Genomic DNA, 19,019 nt, shown 5'->3' with positions numbered 1-19,019 from the left:
CTGACTTAGGTAACAGGCAATGTCCATCTTTAAAGACCCACTAATACATCCCTGTTTTTTAATGGCTGAAAATCAACATCCCTCCCTATTGTTTAATAGACTTGTACCCCCCCCTTTTTTTACTAGGTAAAAACTTCAGCAAAATAAAGTTCACACTAAATGTCACTTCATAATTGCAGTAATGATCCCACAGCTGTGCTTCCCTCAGTTTATAACACATGTCAGCATCAGTTTAGGAGCTCAGCTTCATTTCCTGCCCAGATAGCATTCTGTAGACTGTATTTGTGGTGAGAAAGCAGAGCATCCTGTTGGTCACTGCTGGGGTGCTAAGGCCAGGAGTTAACAGTATTGCAGCTCTCGGAAATGCAAGGCCAAGCTCGGCCCTTGGCCCTGATTCTTGTCCTTTATTTATTTACTTGCTTACTTATTTTCTTACTTTTCAAGTATTTTTGTTTGCTGGGTTAAGAACCATTTTATTTATGAGTTTGTGAATTTTCAAGGAGGAACTCTTACACTTAAATGAACCTGTAAGAAGCCCATAGAAAAGCCAGTGCCTGCAGCGCTAATAATGAGAACTGACAAGGCAATCCTGCTGGGTTTATTTATGACCTTCTGCCTTTGTTAGCTCTTGTGAGAAATTCCTTTCTAACCATAACAATATTGTTGGAGTTTGGCACTGTACAGAGAAATCCTACCGAGCCCCGAGGCCCACAAACTGGCACTCATTCAGCTCCTAACAGATTGCGAGGCTTGTTGTAGTTTTACATTTTCCTTCATTCCTCTTTTATTTAATTCATAAGTAGTTTTCACCAATTTTTATATACATGGTTTTAAATATATATACATTGCATTTATTCTCAGAACCAAAATCCATTTTTTTCCTTAATACAATGTCATACCTCCTTGAGCGTTGAGGAAAATTCCGAAGAGGACGGGCTCCTGGAAGGCAGGGAGAGGCAGGTTCCGTTCTATACAAGGACGAGTCTTGGGAAGTCCTGTCACAGTCTACAGACTGATGGACCAGTATGGCACTCCTCAACAGTCTCATGTGGTTCCTCATTCTGAGAGTTAGAGTGAGCTCAGTAGAACAAATTTACCTCAGGTTATAATTTTATAATACTCTGGCTATTATTTCAACTCCTTTTGGATACTTTAAGAACCTGTTTATTCTTCCTTGTTTGCTTTCTTCCACAATTTCCAAATGAAGTAGGAAATTGAAAAGCGTCATTTCACAGAGAGAATTGTGTTAGAGATTGTAATTTTCTTTGAAAGTAAAAGAAAATCAATAATGTAGAACATCTAACTCTTAAAATGAGACCCTTGACAGGAGTTTTCTGTATGGAGTTATGGAGAGCATAGGAGATACATAAGCCCGAAGCAGTGGTATTCAGTATTTCTAATAACTGGCCCTATTTCTTCAGTGTTGCCAACAATGACAAAATAGCTATTTATATTCTACTTAGAGTATCGAGAGACACATGACTTCTATATCTTCTAAGAATCTTCAAGTTCAAGATGGCAGTTTTGAGGGGGGATAGGCTCTATAGGACCCACTTAACTAGAAGTGCCTGTGTCTATATTTGCGGAGAGGGTTGGCTTGTTAGGCTGGGGCCTGCTGTATCAAAAGGCCAAACTATTAAAATCAGTCTTTATATTTTTGCTTTCTTCTGCTTACCTATTATCTGATTTTTTAAAGTTTTCTTCAGCCGTATTACTTAGCTGTGTACAAACAGACTTGCTAATGGAGACCATGAGGAAAATTCTATTAAAAGTCTTAGCCCGATAGGGGTGCCTGGGTGGCTCAGTCAGTTGAGCATCTGACTATTGGTTTCAGCTCAGGTCATGATCTCAGGGTTGTGGTATCGAGCCCCACATTGAGCTCCATGTTCAGCACAGTCTGCTTGTCCCTCTCCCACTGCTACTTCCCTGCTCATGCTCATGTGTGCCCGTGCGCTCTCTCTCTCAAATAAATAAATAAAGCCTTAAAAAAAAAATCTGAGCCTGACAAAATGTGAAAACTATGCATATGAGCATAATTTATTTGTCCAACTTTGTCTTTCATCTCCTTACCATATACATTTACATTGTTTTCACATCTATTCTGAAAATACTAATATGATTTCATGCTATGCGATTCAGCTGTTACCCATTTTTTGAATGGGCCTTTTTTAAAGTTCATGTGCCATTTGCCTTAGAGAGGGCATAAATTAATACTCTGTTCATTATTACTGTGGCTCTGTGTGAAAGACTGTTCAAATCTCCAGGGGCCCCTTTTGTTTTGTTTCTTTTGCAAAAAAAAAAGCTTCAGCATTTTTTAAAGTGATATATGCTCAAGTACAAAGAAGACAGAAAAAATTCTCCCAGATCTGATTACTTAAAATAACCACTTTTAACATTTTATTGAGCATCAGCTGATACCTCTTAGGCATTAAAAAAGGCACACAAGTATATTTTATATGTACACATAAATGCATATATATATTCATATAATACTTTATATATTTTACATCAAGTAGATCATGTCTTCTGCTGTTACCTGATTTTACTCAATAATCTTTCAATAAAAATTATACTTTCAACATATATTTTTAATAATTATTATACATTTTAAATAACCCACTACTAAGTTGACAATTAAGTGGCTTCTAACTTTTTGCTATTTTTTTTGCTTTATCTAGTTTTCTTGTTATTTCTTTTTAAATTTATCCCCACACTATGTGATATAATAAAAATTATGATGGCTAATATTTATTAAATAGATTCTTTATTAAGCTCAGTTCTCTCCACATCTTTGAGACAAAAGTCCATTTTATAGATGGTGAAACTGAGGCTTGGGGATGTTAATCCATTTTCCTGGTCTACATCATTAGGAAGTGATGGAGAAAAAAACTAAACCACAGCTTCACAGCCTGGCCCGATTACCTTTTCCAATCCCTTTTTGGCATGCAGTGTTTATCATTGGTAACGCTACATTTTAAAGTGCCAAAGGCTATTTACTTAATATAATATTGATTGTTAACATAACTATTTGCTTGGCACATAATTATCTGGTAAATATTTGTTATAAAGAATGGAAGGGGGTTGCCTGGGTGGCTCAGTCGTTAAGTGTCTGCCTTCGGCTCAGGTCATGATCCCGGGGTCCTGGGATCGAGCCCCGCGTTGGGCTCCCTGCTCCGCGGGAAGCCTGCTTCTCCCTCTCCCACTCCCCCTGCTTGTGTTCCCTCTCTCGCTGTCTCTCTCTCTGTCAAATAAATAAATGGGATCATTAAAAAAAAAAAAAAAGAATGGAAGGATGCATTCATGCCACTATTTACTCATCCTATTTTATAAGTGAGATGATTTTCTAGAAGTCATTTGCAAATTCTTTATCCTGGTCTCAAAATGGGATTTAGATTACAAAGACTGTTAAGAAAACAAACCATGTGTCCGAAATGTTGTGTATATTTATATGGCTATGTTACTGGTTGTTGAGCATATGCTTAATACTTCTTATTCATAATTATATCTGATTGTCGCTACAGCATAAGTGATAATTTTCCCTATTTTTGGGATGGTGAATCTGAGGCTCAGTGAGGTTAAATAACTTGCCAAAGATTGGGTGCAAGAAGTGATCGGGCCAGGACTTGATTTCACACTGCTCTTACTACAGAATTCATGATTTTGACTGCTCAGTTATTACTGTAAATCCACATTCCAGTAAGTATTTAGTGAGCACTTACCTGGTGGTAGGCATCATGCTTGGTGCTTTGTATATAGCAATTGTTTAACTCTCCCATCAACACCCTGAGGCCGTTACTTTTATCATTCCCCCACTACCTACAGAGGAGGGATGGAAGCTTGTGGGGCTCACTTATGTGCCAGAGTCCTTGGAATTTGGGAAAGAGGGGCTGGGTCGGGCTGGGCTGTGTGGTTGCAGAGCCCGGATTCTTTGTAACCACCATGGCCCTCATCTGGAAAGATCACTGTTTGATACAATAGGAAGCTAAAAAACAAAACAAAACAAAAAGCCCAACCAACTAACATCTAATGAATGCCTTTAAAAAGCAAGTTTCATTAGAGGAGGGGAATATGATGTAGAGATTTAGAAGACTTTCCAGGGATCTACAGATTGATGACTAGAGTTTTAAGTCCAATTTTATTTCAAAACTTAAGATTTACTAGGATAAAAGAGGAATCAGGCAGTTGATGGGCTTGCGCGTCAGGGTACTGAAGTCCCGTCCCTGTTTGGAGGTTTTAGAAAGGAAAGGGCATGTGAGTCTTATCCTTCCGCCATTCAGAATCCTGTGTCTTACTCTGTTCATGGCGGCTTTGAGGCTGCGAGTAGTGGACTCCAGTGCCCATCAGAGAACAATCTCCCTTCTCCTCGTGGGCCCTGGAATGCGCTCCAAGTGACAGGACAATTACCCGTAAGTGTGAGGCTCAGTAACACCGTTTGCACGGCACAGCAGTGGCTCTGTTGAGAGGTCACAGATTTGAGGGTGCAGCATGCCGGCCTTCCAGACCGAATCCAGGCCCTTATTGGTGATGACATTAGTTAATAGCACTAATATCACCATCATCATTATTGGCATTTGCAGGGTTCTGTCTGAAACCCTGAAGAGGTGTATGACCACCTCCTTCTGAGAGGCAGTTTTACAAGCAATAGGTTATAAAATGGTTATATGCTCTTAGGAAAAATTACCATGTAAAATTGCACTTGAGTGCTAGCACTTGAGGTGTTAAGTGACCGGCTGCCCCTGTACATAGATGGAAAAGGACTCCTTTTGGAAACCTCTTATCGAAGTGAGTCTGAATCATAACTGAAAATAAGAAAAATTCATGTTTTTAAGTTTGGCTTTTGAGGGAGGTACTGAATGTGTTGTATTTCATTTTAAAATATAAAAATAACCTCCACAAAACCTTTCCATCTGTAATGTAGTCCAGCTAATCTTGTAAAAAAAAAAATTCTGGATTCTCTACTTTTTTCCTAAATTAACTCAGAAGTCTTCAAAATAATTTCTGGGAAAATACAAAAATTTCAGTTTTCTTTTATGTTGAAGCCGTTAGACTAGTTCTTTCTATTTCTAATGAGATAATTTTAATGTATCTGTAAATACTGAAGAAATAACTCATTTGTAGATATTTTGGCATAATTGTTTGAAGAGGAGATAATCATTCAAAGAAGGAAATTGGAATTGGGGCTGATGTGGCCTCAGTATTTATTGCATTGTTAATTCTATTTTTAACTTATTTAAAACAGGAGTGATTTCAATCCTGTGTCTAATACATAACTTAGCATCAGGAAATCATCTTCTATTTTAAAGGTGAGGCCCTTCACAGTTTCCTTATCATTTGCTTTATTCATTATATTGACCCATTGACAAAATAAACATGATAATCCCCACTCCACGACTGAATAAAAGATTAGGTTGTCTTGCCCACAGCTGATCACTGATGGCACCCAGCTTCAGACCCCGTATTATATCCAGCACTTTCTCCTGAAGCAGGGTCGTCTCTCTGTGCTAACATTGTGTTGTGATTCTTAAATTGTGAGTCATTATGGGTGTTTTGCTTTTCTTTTTTTTATCATTCTCCTGTGAGTCACTTTCCGATACTAAAATATTTGTTATAACTTCATTGATAGAAATATCATAGAAAGTCTATATTCATGAACAGAGTGCAGGCGGTCCTTGTCTCACTCATTAAAGAGCTTATGAATGATTGATCCAGCCAGGGCACCTGAGAAATGAAAAGAACTGCCTCTTTTTCGTACAGAATTTCCCTTCTCTTTTGGTTACTACCTTTGGAGCTTTCATTTTAAAACTCAGTTCCTACCTCTTACTGGATTTGGTTTTAGGGCCTGCAGAGCCCTTGTCATTACCCACTGGGATGAGGAAAATGGGGGAGGAGTGCCTTCCCTCCTCTCTTTCAGCCACTCCCCGTGACCTTACTGCTCCCTTGCCCTGGACCCCAGTCCACGCAGTTCAGGCTCTCTATCCCACGCCTCTCCCTGTGGCTCACAGTCACAGTAGCTCACGCTCCCTGGGATCCTACTGCACCCGTCCATGCCATTATTCTACCTTCTCTCTTCTCTTCCGATTTCCCTTCTGATCCAGCAGTGCTGCTCCCCACTCTCATTGGCTCTTCTGGACTCTGCACGCTGTCACGTTGATGGTCCCCTACTCTGTTGCCTTGTCTCCTCTGTTGTCCTCTGTTGATTACCTGTTACTGCATTCGGTTTTTGGTTTGCTTTCTATCAACATTGTTTGTGAGCTTCATTTTAATGTTTTTAACTCTAGCTCATTCAGTCTCACTGCTGTGTAGTATCCCATTTTCTGAATACATCTCTAATTCATATTGCTGGAGAATTAGTTTGTCTCCAGTTTCTGTTGTTACAGTACTGAAACGATGTTTCTATGTGTGTATATATCTCCTAATGTACATACGCCAGAGTACACACTTACTAGCAGACTTCCTGGGTCATTAGATAAATGCACTTTCAGCTTTACAGCGTGCTTACAAATTGTTGTCCAAAGTGGTTATACTAATTTATATTCCCACGAGCTGTGTCTGGAAAAGCATAAAGTGCCTATTTTTCTCTCTCCTATGTTTTTTAATTATGAAACCTCAGTTGGAAGTATTATGTCATTTTTTTTTCATTTATCGTTGATAAAGAGTATCACCGATTCATCTTACAAAGAAACTTCAGTTACACCAAAACACGTATATAAGATAACTGCCTTGGCCATGCAAAAATTAATGTAGATAGGACAGTCCTTCCTTGCAGAAGAATTCCAAGTAATAAATGTAGGAGGAATGAAGGAAATAGAAAACCGACATTAGAACACCTTGCTGCAGGCAAGGTCCGCTGATAAATGGTGAAATAGTGGGCAGAACTTTAAGGAAAAATAGGATATTTGCATTGCTTCAAATATATCCCCTCAAACATTTACTTATTCTGTACATTTTTTACATACACCCACAAATTCTTTGATACTCATCTAGGAGGTAGAGCTTAATTCCCCTCCTTGAGGTATGGGCTGGACTTAGGGACTCCTTTCTCGTGAATAGGCTATGGAAAGGGGAAGACTAACTTAACTGTGGAGAAATCTGGCGGGCACCACCTTAACCAAGTCATCAAAGTTGATAGCACCTCTCGTAAGTCACGTTTCTGTCATACCCTCATAGGATGCCTGATAAAGGACACTTCACCCTGTGATATTCTCCCCCCAAATCTGTAACCTCAGCCTCATCATGAGAAAACACCAGCCAAACACAAATGGAAGGATAAATGTGCCTTGGTTACTTAACAATGTTGACATGAGGGAGCCTGGGTGGGGGGCGCATAAGAACTTCTGCTCAGCACTCCGCCACTTTCATAGAAGTCTAAAGTCATTTCAAAATAAAATTTTTTGAAAAATCCAGGGATTAGAACAAGAACATGTGTTCATATGGTTCATGTGAATAGGGAAAATGTCAAAATGAGTAGGTTTTAGTATTGTTGGATAGATAAAACTTCCCTTTATTCCATGTAGACTCAGTACAATTTGTGAGTTGGGTGTTTTTCTGTTTGTTTTTTTTTTTTAAGTTGCTAATTTATTTGCATTCCTATAGGTCTTACTATTTTAAAGTATTTCATTGCTGTGTACTGAAGAAATAAATGTCTCCTGAGGGTTCGTGCCTTTTTGTTTTTAAGTTTTATTTTCAGAATTTCGACGTGCTAAGCATTGTACTTCTAAGATAAACAGTAATTTTTTACCATGAGAGACGCAAAAGGTGGTGTTGATTGCTTTTCTGTTATAAAGATTTATGATACGCTTTCAGCAATAAAAACTGGTATCAGTAGACAGACTCTAAATCTTACATATTTTCAGATCTTGTTAGTTTGTCAATTTGCTTTCAAAGCACATGGGTCATTCATACCTTCCAGTCTCATACCTGACATTGATATTTGTAAAGCACAAATCCATAAACCTGTGTCCCTCATCCCGCGTGTAACTAGCTGAAACCACTCCCTCCCCCCCCCCCCCCGTTATAACTGCGTCTCTTAGGACTTGCCACCAATGGTTTTGGAGGAGGATATGTAAAAAATAGAATCTGTTAAAGCCAAATGTTACTCATAATTAGTTTTTAGACACTGCTGTGCTGTTTTAAGGGTCAGGTGTATATATTTCAACTCATTTCTCCATTGATTCTTACACAGAACTGAAATGAGTGGGGCAGCTGTGTAGACTCCCCAGGATTCCTGCGGTCTAGGAAACACACCCTTGACTAACCTGGACTCTAGTTATGGAGGCACTTGCTGCCATTGCTGTTGTTCCTTCATTTGTTAAATTTTATATAATGCTGAAATATATAGATCTTGAAAAACCTTTTTACAAATTTCTTCTTAGTGGTACCTATAATTTTAGTCATGTTCTGAAAGCATTCTTTGTTCATAAACACTTCAAAACATGATTTTTTTTTCTTTAAAATGCTCTAACATGTCTTTCCATTCCTTTTCCTTCTCTGATAATATGAGAAGTCACCTGTTAGACCGCCGTTGGCTCCCTGGCTCCTAAAAAGTGTAAGCACGTGTTGCTTGGTGTCAGTGGACAGAGGTGGCTCACAGCTGGCCTCATCCCCCTTCACTCAGCCTTTATTTCTCAGCTTCCTGGCGCGCTTCTCCTCTCTGCTCTGCAATGGCGTCCCTCCCAGAGCTCTTGCCTTTCCACATTGTTCTCTCTGCTTCCAGTCTCGTGCCCACCACTCATTCAGAGGGTGCACGTTTGCTCCTGGTCTGGACCCATCTCAGACAGCAGCCCCTGGGCTACCGTGCACAGGCTGAAGACACCCCATTCTGTATTCCGCTCTCTTACTGATGCACCTCTCCATCACAGAAGTCCTTCCCTCCTTGAGAATTCATCTCTTTAGCTGTCTGTCTCTTTTCATTGAGACTCCATGAGAAAGGGACATTTGAGTGTATAGGATCACAGTATAGGCCAGCGTTTAAATATCAAATGTCATTCACATGTACAAACTGCCTTCTACCTTTTTCCCCATCTCCTCGCACCCACCCGCCACCACAGCTTCATCTGCAGACCTTAGATAGGGCAGGCCGCAGTACAGAATCTCTCCCCAAATTATTCATTATCCTTACTTTATTATGTAGTTTTACCTTCACCGGTGGTCTGTCATTTGTATTAGTAAGTGTCTTCTTTAAGATGCCATTGCTCTCGGAATAATGAAAGGCCCACATTTATTCACACGTGAGGCTTGTTTAGTGTTTTCAGCACTGACTTGGGCTTTGGCTTGAGGTTAAGAGGGGCCTGGAGGCTCTTGGCTGTGTTGGAGAATGAAATCAGTTAAAAAAACATTTTGGTAGGAACCAAGAGATGGGGAGCTAATAAGATGCTATAGATTCATATAAGAAAATAATACATAATATCTCTGGTACTTAGAAGATGCTAAATCAATGGTAGTAACAGTTGTTGTTACTAAAAAATCGTGATGATTATGTTCATTATCATTATCATTTGTGAGCACAGTCCTAGTAGTGTAACCAAGCAGGGTGATGTTATTTCCAGATGAAAGTATATCCCAAATTCCATAGAGTGAAAAGAAAACTATAAATACATTTTCTTACCAAATAATTTTTTAAGTTCAAGACTGCCCATACTGTGTTAAAGGGTCTATTTGTTGTTCTTCCTAGCCTACACAACATCTTGAGACTGTTGTTAATAGTGGAAGAACAGAGAATCTCCCTGGGCAGAGTTCAGAAACTGAGAATAATTTAGGATCCCCTTGGGGCTTCTGCAATGGAAAAAAATTCCCTTACATGATGCATATTTCATACTTATATTGTTTACCACGTCTAAATTTAGAATGGCAAGCACATTTCATATCAGGAGTTCTAACCCAAGGAGCTTTGAGGCTAGCTTCTATTTTAGGTGCTGATTTTTAAAAATCAAAGGAAATATAACCATATTAACAACTTTTGCTTATGATACTATGCTTAACTCTGAATCCTGCTTTTGTGAAATATCAGTTTAGTTGATTACCCTATAAATGTCCCATTAAAATGAGAGTTACCCATATTGGAATCTTGGCTTGAGAAAAGGAAAGCGGTTCTTGGCTATGTCATTACAATGAATTTTGACTCATGAATTTTCTTTGCATTTTTCCTTGGCTTTGGCTAGGGGTTTGTCATTTGTGGAGCTTGTGACTATGTTTAAATTAACATCAAACACTTTTTTTTTTTTCCAGTTGGCCTCGTACATCTTAAGGCTATGTGTTGTATATATTGTCACATACAATGAAGAGATAAATATTTGTTATTTGGACATGTTTAAATAGAAAGTGATATATATAACTTGGAAAGAAGATGCTTTTAGAGCCTAAAAATTACTGCTTTGAAGGATTTTTTTTCATGGATTCTGTTTTTCTGTGCCTTTGCATTTTTTTATTCATTTAGACAGGAAGCCTAAACTTTTAACTCATTTGCTGTCTAGACAAATGAAAGCAGCAGGGACTTTGGTGGGTTGCACACAGGTTTGTGCCGAGAAGAAACCTACTAACATCATAGAGAGGGAACAGAGTCACTGTGAGGTTTTTCCTTTTGTGTGTATGTCGGTCCAATTATTGACTCAATTCTAATATCAATTTCAAGGTGTATTTGTATCACATGTCCAAAATGATAGTTCTAAAATAAGGTTGGAAGGTATGAAGTGATTTCACAGTGTGTGAAGTATCAGTTTCTAAAAAACTAAGCAGTCTAATGAGGCTGGGGGTGGATAGCCTCAGGGATGCTAATTGGAAACAGAGGGCTGAGAATTCGTTGCTAAATTTTAATAGTGAAGTCAGTAGTTTTCACTAGAGCATTTATGGTAAATATTTAGAAAGATTTGCATGTGCTCACTTACTTTGTATGGTGTTTGCAGCTGTATTTTACCACAGAGCATATAAATTCAGTGACATTCAGCAGAGACCAGTGAAACGCATCCTCTCTTTAACACCACACCTGGCAGAAGGAATCACACAGCCCTTAAGAAAGTTAGGGTCTAGTTGGAGAGAGAAAAAGAAAAAAATGCATGCCTGAATTTTATACTCAATATTCTAAAAAGGAGGAGAGACACTATTCCTGCTTTTGAAGATGACTGAAGAGACTTTTTAAAAGACCATTGAACTGGCATTTTAACCTGTGCGTCAAACCCATGGGAAGTCACAGTGAGAAATCATTAACTGTATCCTATTAAAATCCTTAAACAAGAGACCTGAACTAGTCTCATTGATTGAAATATCTTCTCTGTTTCCAATTCAGTGTTTATCCTTATGCTCTCTTGGGGCACTTCCGAGCAAGAGATGCCCAAATGTGTGCGCTCCTCTCCAGTTCTCTGTCAGACACTGATCTGATGCTATCAACTAATTGTATTGAGGACCACAGCTTAGAGGATTTTGGAGTTGATTTGCTTTTTTTAAAACCCACTTATTTAATTAAACAAGGGAGTAAGATTTTCTGACTTATTCCCAGGTCTTTGAGACAGTAAGACATCTCTAGGATTGGCGGAATTTATCCTTGAGGCAGCTACCTTCCTAGATAAATTGAATTCCATCAGAGCCAAAGATGCCTCTTGATGTAGTACGTCATAATATACTAACAGTATTTTTAGGGAGGATCAGAGATAATATGTAGACCTGAGAGAGAATATTTATAATGTTGTAGGTCTGTTTTGCATTTATGTAGATCTCTAAAAATTCTTCCTATGCTCCTCCTTCATGGCATGTTCCCATATCCATCACTGCCCTGTCACCGCCCTTCCCCACCCTGTCCCATTGTATTGAATCAGGAACATATTTGTGCTCTGTGTTAATTCATAAGTGTTTCTCTTGTCAGAGTCTTGATAGGATTGTTATTGCTCCCTGGTGGCATTTCATTCCAAGTGCAGTGAAATCTCTTGTACTTGTCACTTGGATTAGAATGAAAATTTTACATGGACAGAGGGTGCAGAGATGATGGTTTACAGAGGGAAAGTCTTTGCAGGGAACTTTCACTTAAATTTTAAAGCAAAACAAGCTTTTCTTTTTTAAGGCATTGATTTTCTAAAAATAAATTAACCATCGACAGTAGAAGTTATCTTATTTTTGGTGTGCTGGAAAGTAGTATCCTGAGTGATGTCAGATACTGAAAACCCAACTTGAGAGCAAGATTTTACCAACTCAGGCTGTCCTGGCAAAATCCTGAATTTACTCTGTAGGAGCCCATGAAGTCATTGCCTTACCCGTCACTCCCGTCCATACAAAGGAAAGATGCCGGGAATGCTGTGGGGCAGGGGGACTCCAGCCCCTTCAAAGAGTCCTCCCTGCCATTACCTTACCTGCCAGCTTCCCAGCAAGATAAATGGAAGCACTGTAGCTTGAAGGTGCCTTGGTTAGAATGAGATGCAGTAAGGTCTCTCTGTTCTTTCCAGACATCATAGATCTGATAGTACTTACAAAAGAAGAATAGAGTTGGTGCCCTGCTGACTAAATTGTCCTCCAGAGGAGTATTAGTTACAGAGCTTCTTTGTTAACTAGGCTGAATGTTTAAACCACTGTTGAACTTCTTTTATTAACATGTTTTAAGATAGCTATACATATGGATACCCTAAGCGTCTGCAGGGCGGGAATATTTCTCTATAATTTACATATAAAAGTTACGTGTATGTATAATAGTAATACAGAAATTATATCTTTTTATTACTCTTCTGTTACACTGAGGTCTAGTCAGCCCTGAAATTCTGATGACATGTGAATACTAAGAAAGCCACTGTTTTTATATTTTTCTCTTGGTATTTCCTTGATCAGCTTGTTGAATAACAGAAATGTTTTTCATGCTTTTGCAGCTTGAATGAAGCCTTCTTACCACCCATCTGTGTCACTTGTTCAGCCATAACTTGGAATTTTAAGGGAGGACAGGGAAGGAATTTATAGGTGATGTGGAGAATTTTTCAAATTTCCAAGTAACAATTTGGGTTTGTTTGGTTTTTTTTTTTATGAAGAAAGATTTGCATAAGATTATTTAACTTCAAATAATGATGTTTTAAAAAATCGAATCTATGTCAAGTCTTTTCTATGTTTAATATCCCATATGTAGTGTAGTAAAAGAGAATGGTTTTATATTTAGTTATCTACTGATTTCTTTTTCTCCAAAGAAGCATCAAATCCTATTCTCCGCGCCCCAACTGATTTTGTCTGATTGACCCTTTGTTTATTAGTCATACACATTCGTGAGGTATTAAGGGAGTGTGTCTACACCTGGAGCCCACCAGCCATCCTCACTGGGGGCCTCCCTGGGTGATTCGAATACCTGCAAAGAGAGCACGGTTCTCTCTGGCTCCCATTCGGTGTTTCCCCGGTGGGTGCAGTCGTGCGGTCAGCGCCTCTTCTGGGGGAAGCGCCGACAGGTCCTGCCGGGCAGTTGTCACCATGCACTTCAGCGGAGGCCCGTCTCCTCTTCTTTACCCCAAGGGAGAGGCAGCGACAGTAGAGGCTATACCAGGAATCCCACCACTCTCTGAATCGGGGGTTGGCACACTTTTCCTGAAAGGGCCCCATGGTAAATATTTTAGGCTTTGCGGGCCTCGGGGTCTCTGTAGCAGCGGTGGGCCACACATAAAGGAACGGCGGGGACAGTGTTCCAGTAAAACTTTACAGACGCTGAAATTTGAATTGCAGGTATTTTGCAAGTAGATCACAAAGTGTTGCCCTTGATTTTTTTTTTTTTCCAGTCGTTTAAAAACAGTCAGCTGGTGGGCAAAGCAAAAATAGGCAGGGTCCAGTTTGAGCCCCCGGCCAGAGGCTGCAGTGCTTTGAAGAGCCCCGCCGGGGGTCCCTCCGCACTTCTGTGAATTGGTTACATCAGGTTAGGAAGGAAGGGACTTAAAGAACCATCCAGGACTCCAACCACTCTTCCCCACCCCAGCACCCATCCTCGCTCTGAGGCTGTGCACGTGAGGAGTCAGCCGTGGGACTGGGGAGGGAGGGAGGGACCAATGGAACTTGCCCTGTTTCCTCTTTCAGCAAGTCGGTGTGTGTGCACGTATACACTCTGCTGGCTTCGGTGTTGTTTCTAGAAACTCAGATACTTGTCTTGATTTCTGAAGTGTGAGTATTTTCTCCATTGTATGTAGCATGTCACTTGCTTAATAACCTTCCTGTGTTTCCGACCCTGCTTTGCAAAAGCTGTGTTCAGTTCAAAGAGTCTGAATCGAACTGTTGTTGAACCCAGTAGTCAAGTCAAATACAATGTTTTAGCAGCTGAATATGTGCAAAATCATGCAACTTGTGTGCCCTGCATAGAAATGTTTATTTTTTTTCTCTGGATTCTGAAAATACGATTTTGTTTGCCCCATTTCATTTTGGAAATTTAATGATACTTTCTCAATGGTGATGTGTTCAATCTACGCTGTTACTATTATGTTTGTTATTCATAAGCACGGTTATATGACGTTGAAGAGTACTCCCTACTTAGATGTTATTCTTCTTAGCATAAGAAATTTTTGTTTTTCCGTAACATTCGTTTTTGTGAGGCTTTCACAGCTATTAAGAAGGTATTTTTTAATCTTTGGCAATTTTGCTGTTAAAAAAAAAGAGAGAAGTTAATTATATGATATAGCAGATGGTTAACAGATAAACTTTCCAGGAGACTGGGATCCTCATCCTGAGTTTGCTTTTTGACACTTGGGGGGACCCTGAAGAGCTATAACCAGCTGTGCTTTACCTGCTCCCTTTTGTATTTGCTGGTCTAGATTCATTCTTCAGATCCTAAGCATCCACCTCCACCAGTTTTCCAAGCCCTAGTTTTAGACGTCCCTGTAGTAAGCAGTGAGGTAAAATTAATAAAGTTGAATGAGTCGAGGGTATAAATTAGAATTGAATATGCTTTGTAGACAGTAGCATCACCTAGCATTTCTGATCCCGTTCTGTAGCATTTAGTCCTAGATCATCAAGACAAGTAATTGTAGACCGCACCGCAGCTTTGAGAGCTCAGTCAGCACTGGCCCTGCGCCCCGCCTGGGTCTGCAGACTCTTGTGACCTGGGGTTACAGGCCGGCCCTGGCTGACTGAGCGCCTGCTGGGTGAGCGGGACTGAGCGCCGTTCTGGGCCCTGGTGCCACGGCGGTGAGGAAGGCCAGACTAAAGTCTCTCCCCCTTTCAATCTGACAAGGGTGCAGAAGCCTGTTTTTCTCCTTTCTCCTCCCTCAGCCTCCCTTCGTCCCCTTTAGCAGATGGTTCTGTCCTCAGTGGGGTCACCTTCGACCGTCACCGACTAGCTGAGCTTCAGTTCCTGTATCTGTCTAATGGTGATTTTAACAACTGCCTTAGAGGGTGTTAGGAACAAATTAGTTGGCACCAAAAATTGTTTGTTTAGCTTAAAATTGTTATAAAAAACTAAGGTATAACATTAGGACTCATTTCTGCCAACATGACCTCAAAGGGGTTTATATTCACAATATCATTCAGAAACATATATGTCACTATTTTATTATAATGGCACTTACAGTTACTTAGAATGCAAGAGTTTCTCACCACAAGGTTTGGTTAAAATTTTGCTGTTCTGTGGGGTGCCTGGGTGGCTTAGTCGGTTGAGCGCCCAACTCCTGATTTCGTCTCAGGGTTGTGAGATCAGGCCCCACGTTGGGCTGCATGCTCAGTGCAGAATCTGCTTAAGATTCCCTTTCTCTCCCTCTGCCCCTCCCCCTGCTCACACACACACACGGGCAGTCTCTCAAATAAATAAATAAACAAATAATTGCTGTTCCATTGGAATATTATAGTTTGAAATTCAAACAGTCCTTCAATGTTGACTCTAAATAGAAGGATCCAGAACAGTAGTTTTCAGTATTGAAGCCACCATTCCATTCAGATGGTAAGTCACCAAGTCAAGTGCTGTTTCCTGTGACTCTTTGAACATGTGTGTTGGGCTAGGTGCTGGCAGCTTAAAGGAAAGCTGTCAGATGGCTTTATGAAAGAGAGGTACAACTTTATTTACTTTTGGGGGCTGGAACAGATCTTAGGGTTCAACTCACGAAGAGACCTCCTGAAAGTCTTCTAATAACAAGTGGCCATGCTCTGAATTTTGGCAATTATCTAAGAAAAACTGTCTCTGAAAGGGGCATTGTTAGGATTTTTAAATCGTTTTTTGGTCAGGTATGGGTCCGAGTGTGTTACTCCATAAACATATGGTGTTTCTTTCTTTCTTTCTCAGGACCTGTCTGGCTCCATCGATGACCTCCCCACGGGAACGGAGGCAACTCTGAGCTCAGCAGTCAGTGCGTCTGGGTCCACGAGCAGCCAAGGGGATCAGAGCAACCCGGCTCAGTCACCTTTCTCTCCGCATGCATCCCCTCATCTCTCCAGCATCCCTGGGGGTCCATCACCTTCTCCTGTCGGCTCTCCTGTGGGCAGCAACCAGTCGCGATCTGGCCCAATTTCTCCTGCAAGTATTCCAGGTATTAATTTCTCAGTAATTACTATTTTACTCTGTAGTCAAGACAGACCTGGTGTTCATCAAGAGCAACACGCATGCCGCTGCTTTCTTACTGTTGAAAAACCTGGTGATGTGAATTGTCACCAAAGCATTTGAGAGTTCCAGTTCCTAAAGATACTCAACTAATGAATATAAACACTCAATAAAATCACCAATTACTTTGATATTTTTGGCTTGGACATTCACCTCATGCTAGAAAATTATTTATTCTTAGCGAATTTTGTAATGATTCTGTTCATTAAGATGCTCTGTTGGTAAGTGCCACCAAGGTGAGACTGTGCACAAGGATTGGCCTTAGTTTGTATGGTTCTGTTTAATTTATGCCAGGACGGATATTGTGTAGCCCATGTTTCGTGTTTACACTCACCTATGTTTTACTTGGCCCTCACACATTCAAGTCCTTGTTACTGATAGAAACGGACCTTCTGATTTTGATACGAGGAGTTCATGTTCCAGTTAACTCTTGCATTCGTATCTCAGTGGTCTTAACTGCTTCTGTATCTTCTGCTTGCTTCATTGTGTACGTAGGCTTATTTGTCTGTTGCGTCCAGCTTTCTTATGTCAACATCACCCATTTCTTGTATCAGCAAACTAAATGTAATTTTTTTCCCTTGTAACTTTTGCTAACACAGTCTAGGTGGCTTGCCAGAAAGTGCCTCTTACTAACCTATTAGAACTATATTAAATTGCTGATACATTTTCTAATAGTTTACTCTGTTCTTTTGAAAGCATGGATGGTAGTTTTATCTCTTCTTACCATTTTATTTCTTTTATAGTTAAAAAAAGCTCATGATGGAATGTTTTATATATAAACATGTATATATATAAATGTATAGAACATGCTAATCGTGAGACATAACTATCAAAGAATACTCATGAACCCACGTCCAGTTTAAGAATTGGAGTATCACAGTGTTGTTGTTGTCTACCTGTGTGTTCCTCCCTTCTCTTCAGGCTTCTTCCTCTCCCCTGCCCCAAATACTCTCTGAATATTTTTTTAATGGTTCTTTTTGGGGTTTTTTTGAAGAATTTTATTGCGAAAATCCATAGAGTATGTATCATTAGTTTTGTTTAGTTTTGAGATTTATAGAAACGTATTTACATGTTTCTATATGTATGTTTAGAATGACTGTATCATTTTTCAGCTGAGCTGAGACACTTTGGGGGCAGGAAGGGTTGCTATTAATAATTACAGGACAACAGGCATAAACTAGGAAGGTTCTTGGCACAACAGGAAATGTGGCTACCCCATTTGTACTGTAAATGGTCTTCTAGAATTTACTTATTTAACTAAATATTCTGTTTCTAAGATTCATCCATATTTTAGATAACAGCTATAATTTTGCACATTTTGATGAAGGCATTTTGATGTTAACCTTTCTTTCAAAGATATGTTTGTCCTCACAGAGATTATAGTAAAACCTGGATTTATCTGCTTTTAACATTTTTTAAAGCTGTGAATACTCTATTTTTCAGAAGTCCTTAGGCAATTTTTGGTTATGAGATGGTTTTTGAAGCATCACTTACCTAAACATTGGACAGTCATATGTAAAATACTGTATTTGTCAAGCAAAAACGCGCTGCTTTCTAAATTGGATCAAAAGGACTTTTCTTAATAACTTCAATGAAAACTTTTCTGAGATACAAAGATATTGTAGTTTTTCATTTAAAATTCCTGACACGGGTAATTCACAGTCTGATGATTTGCATACATACGTTTTACCATTCCGATGGGGATTTTGAGGCTTCCTCCTCACTGTTTGGATTTTGATGCGGTGTAGAACACATCCCCAAGAAACAAGCTCGCTTGGGACACATGATAGCGTAGATTGTGGAGGAGGTAGCTCAGCAGGGGCACTGGCTTCAGCGTCTGCTGCTTCGTTCTGTCATGCGCAGGGTTAAGTTGGTCAGCGGATGACGCTTCTGATGACCCATTAGCCCCATCTCAACAAGTCACTGCGGGTGGGGGCCTGGATAGGATTCTCTCAGCCTGCTTCCTGGGAAAGGAAGTTTTTAGTAGAAAGCTCTCAGGTTTCTTGGAAATGTTTAAAGCATCCAGTTTGTTTTTAAACTTGGGTCCAAAATGCGAACTGCCCAGGGCCTCCATTTTCATTTCACCGCACACTCCCAGGCCACTCCTCTGCATCCGCCTGGTTCAGGGAAGAGATGACACAGCAGAGGTTCCATCTGGGGGGAGGAAGGCTCTTCAAGTAGATCCGTAACCACGTTTGCTGAGGGCAATGGGCTACAGAGTCATGGAATTCTATACAGCACGGCAAATGGAACGTTTCTCTCATGTTCATGTTACTGTAAGAGGAATAACCTCTTGGGAAATCTGGTCGGCAGTTTCGACACCTGTTCCCTGTTCTCCTGGCTGGAATCACAGATTACGTTTCAGCGGGATGGACTTTTATAATCATCTGATCTCACCTCCTCATTTTACTGGCGCTTCCTTGTTGCGTAACCTTGGACAGGCCTCTAAGCCTCTCCGAGCCTCAGTTTCTGCATTTGTAAAGATAATAACTGTATGTCT

The 19,019-nt window shown here is 40.0% G+C and overlaps 1 protein-coding gene across 9 annotated transcripts in view; it reads left to right on the top strand.

The window, feature by feature from the left end:
* ARID1B (AT-rich interaction domain 1B) overlaps positions 1-19,019 on the top strand; it is a 434,847-nt gene that overhangs the window by 289,080 nt on the left and 126,748 nt on the right. For all 9 annotated transcript variants that reach the window (XM_028103326.2, XM_028103324.2, XM_088023824.1 and 6 more), the window contains one exon: positions 16,205-16,448. In XM_028103326.2, coding sequence (XP_027959127.2) covers positions 16,205-16,448 — 244 coding nt within the window. The remainder of the gene's footprint in view (positions 1-16,204; positions 16,449-19,019) is intronic.

This window comes from Eumetopias jubatus, unplaced genomic scaffold (genome assembly GCF_037043125.1).
Source record: "Eumetopias jubatus isolate StellerSeaLion01/CBP00866 unplaced genomic scaffold, mEumJub1_p1.0 scaffold_6, whole genome shotgun sequence".
In the NCBI taxonomy this organism is placed as follows: domain Eukaryota; kingdom Metazoa; phylum Chordata; class Mammalia; order Carnivora; family Otariidae; genus Eumetopias; species Eumetopias jubatus.
Note: the sequence above shows the minus strand (reverse complement) of the source record. Positions and strands in the feature narration are given on the sequence as shown.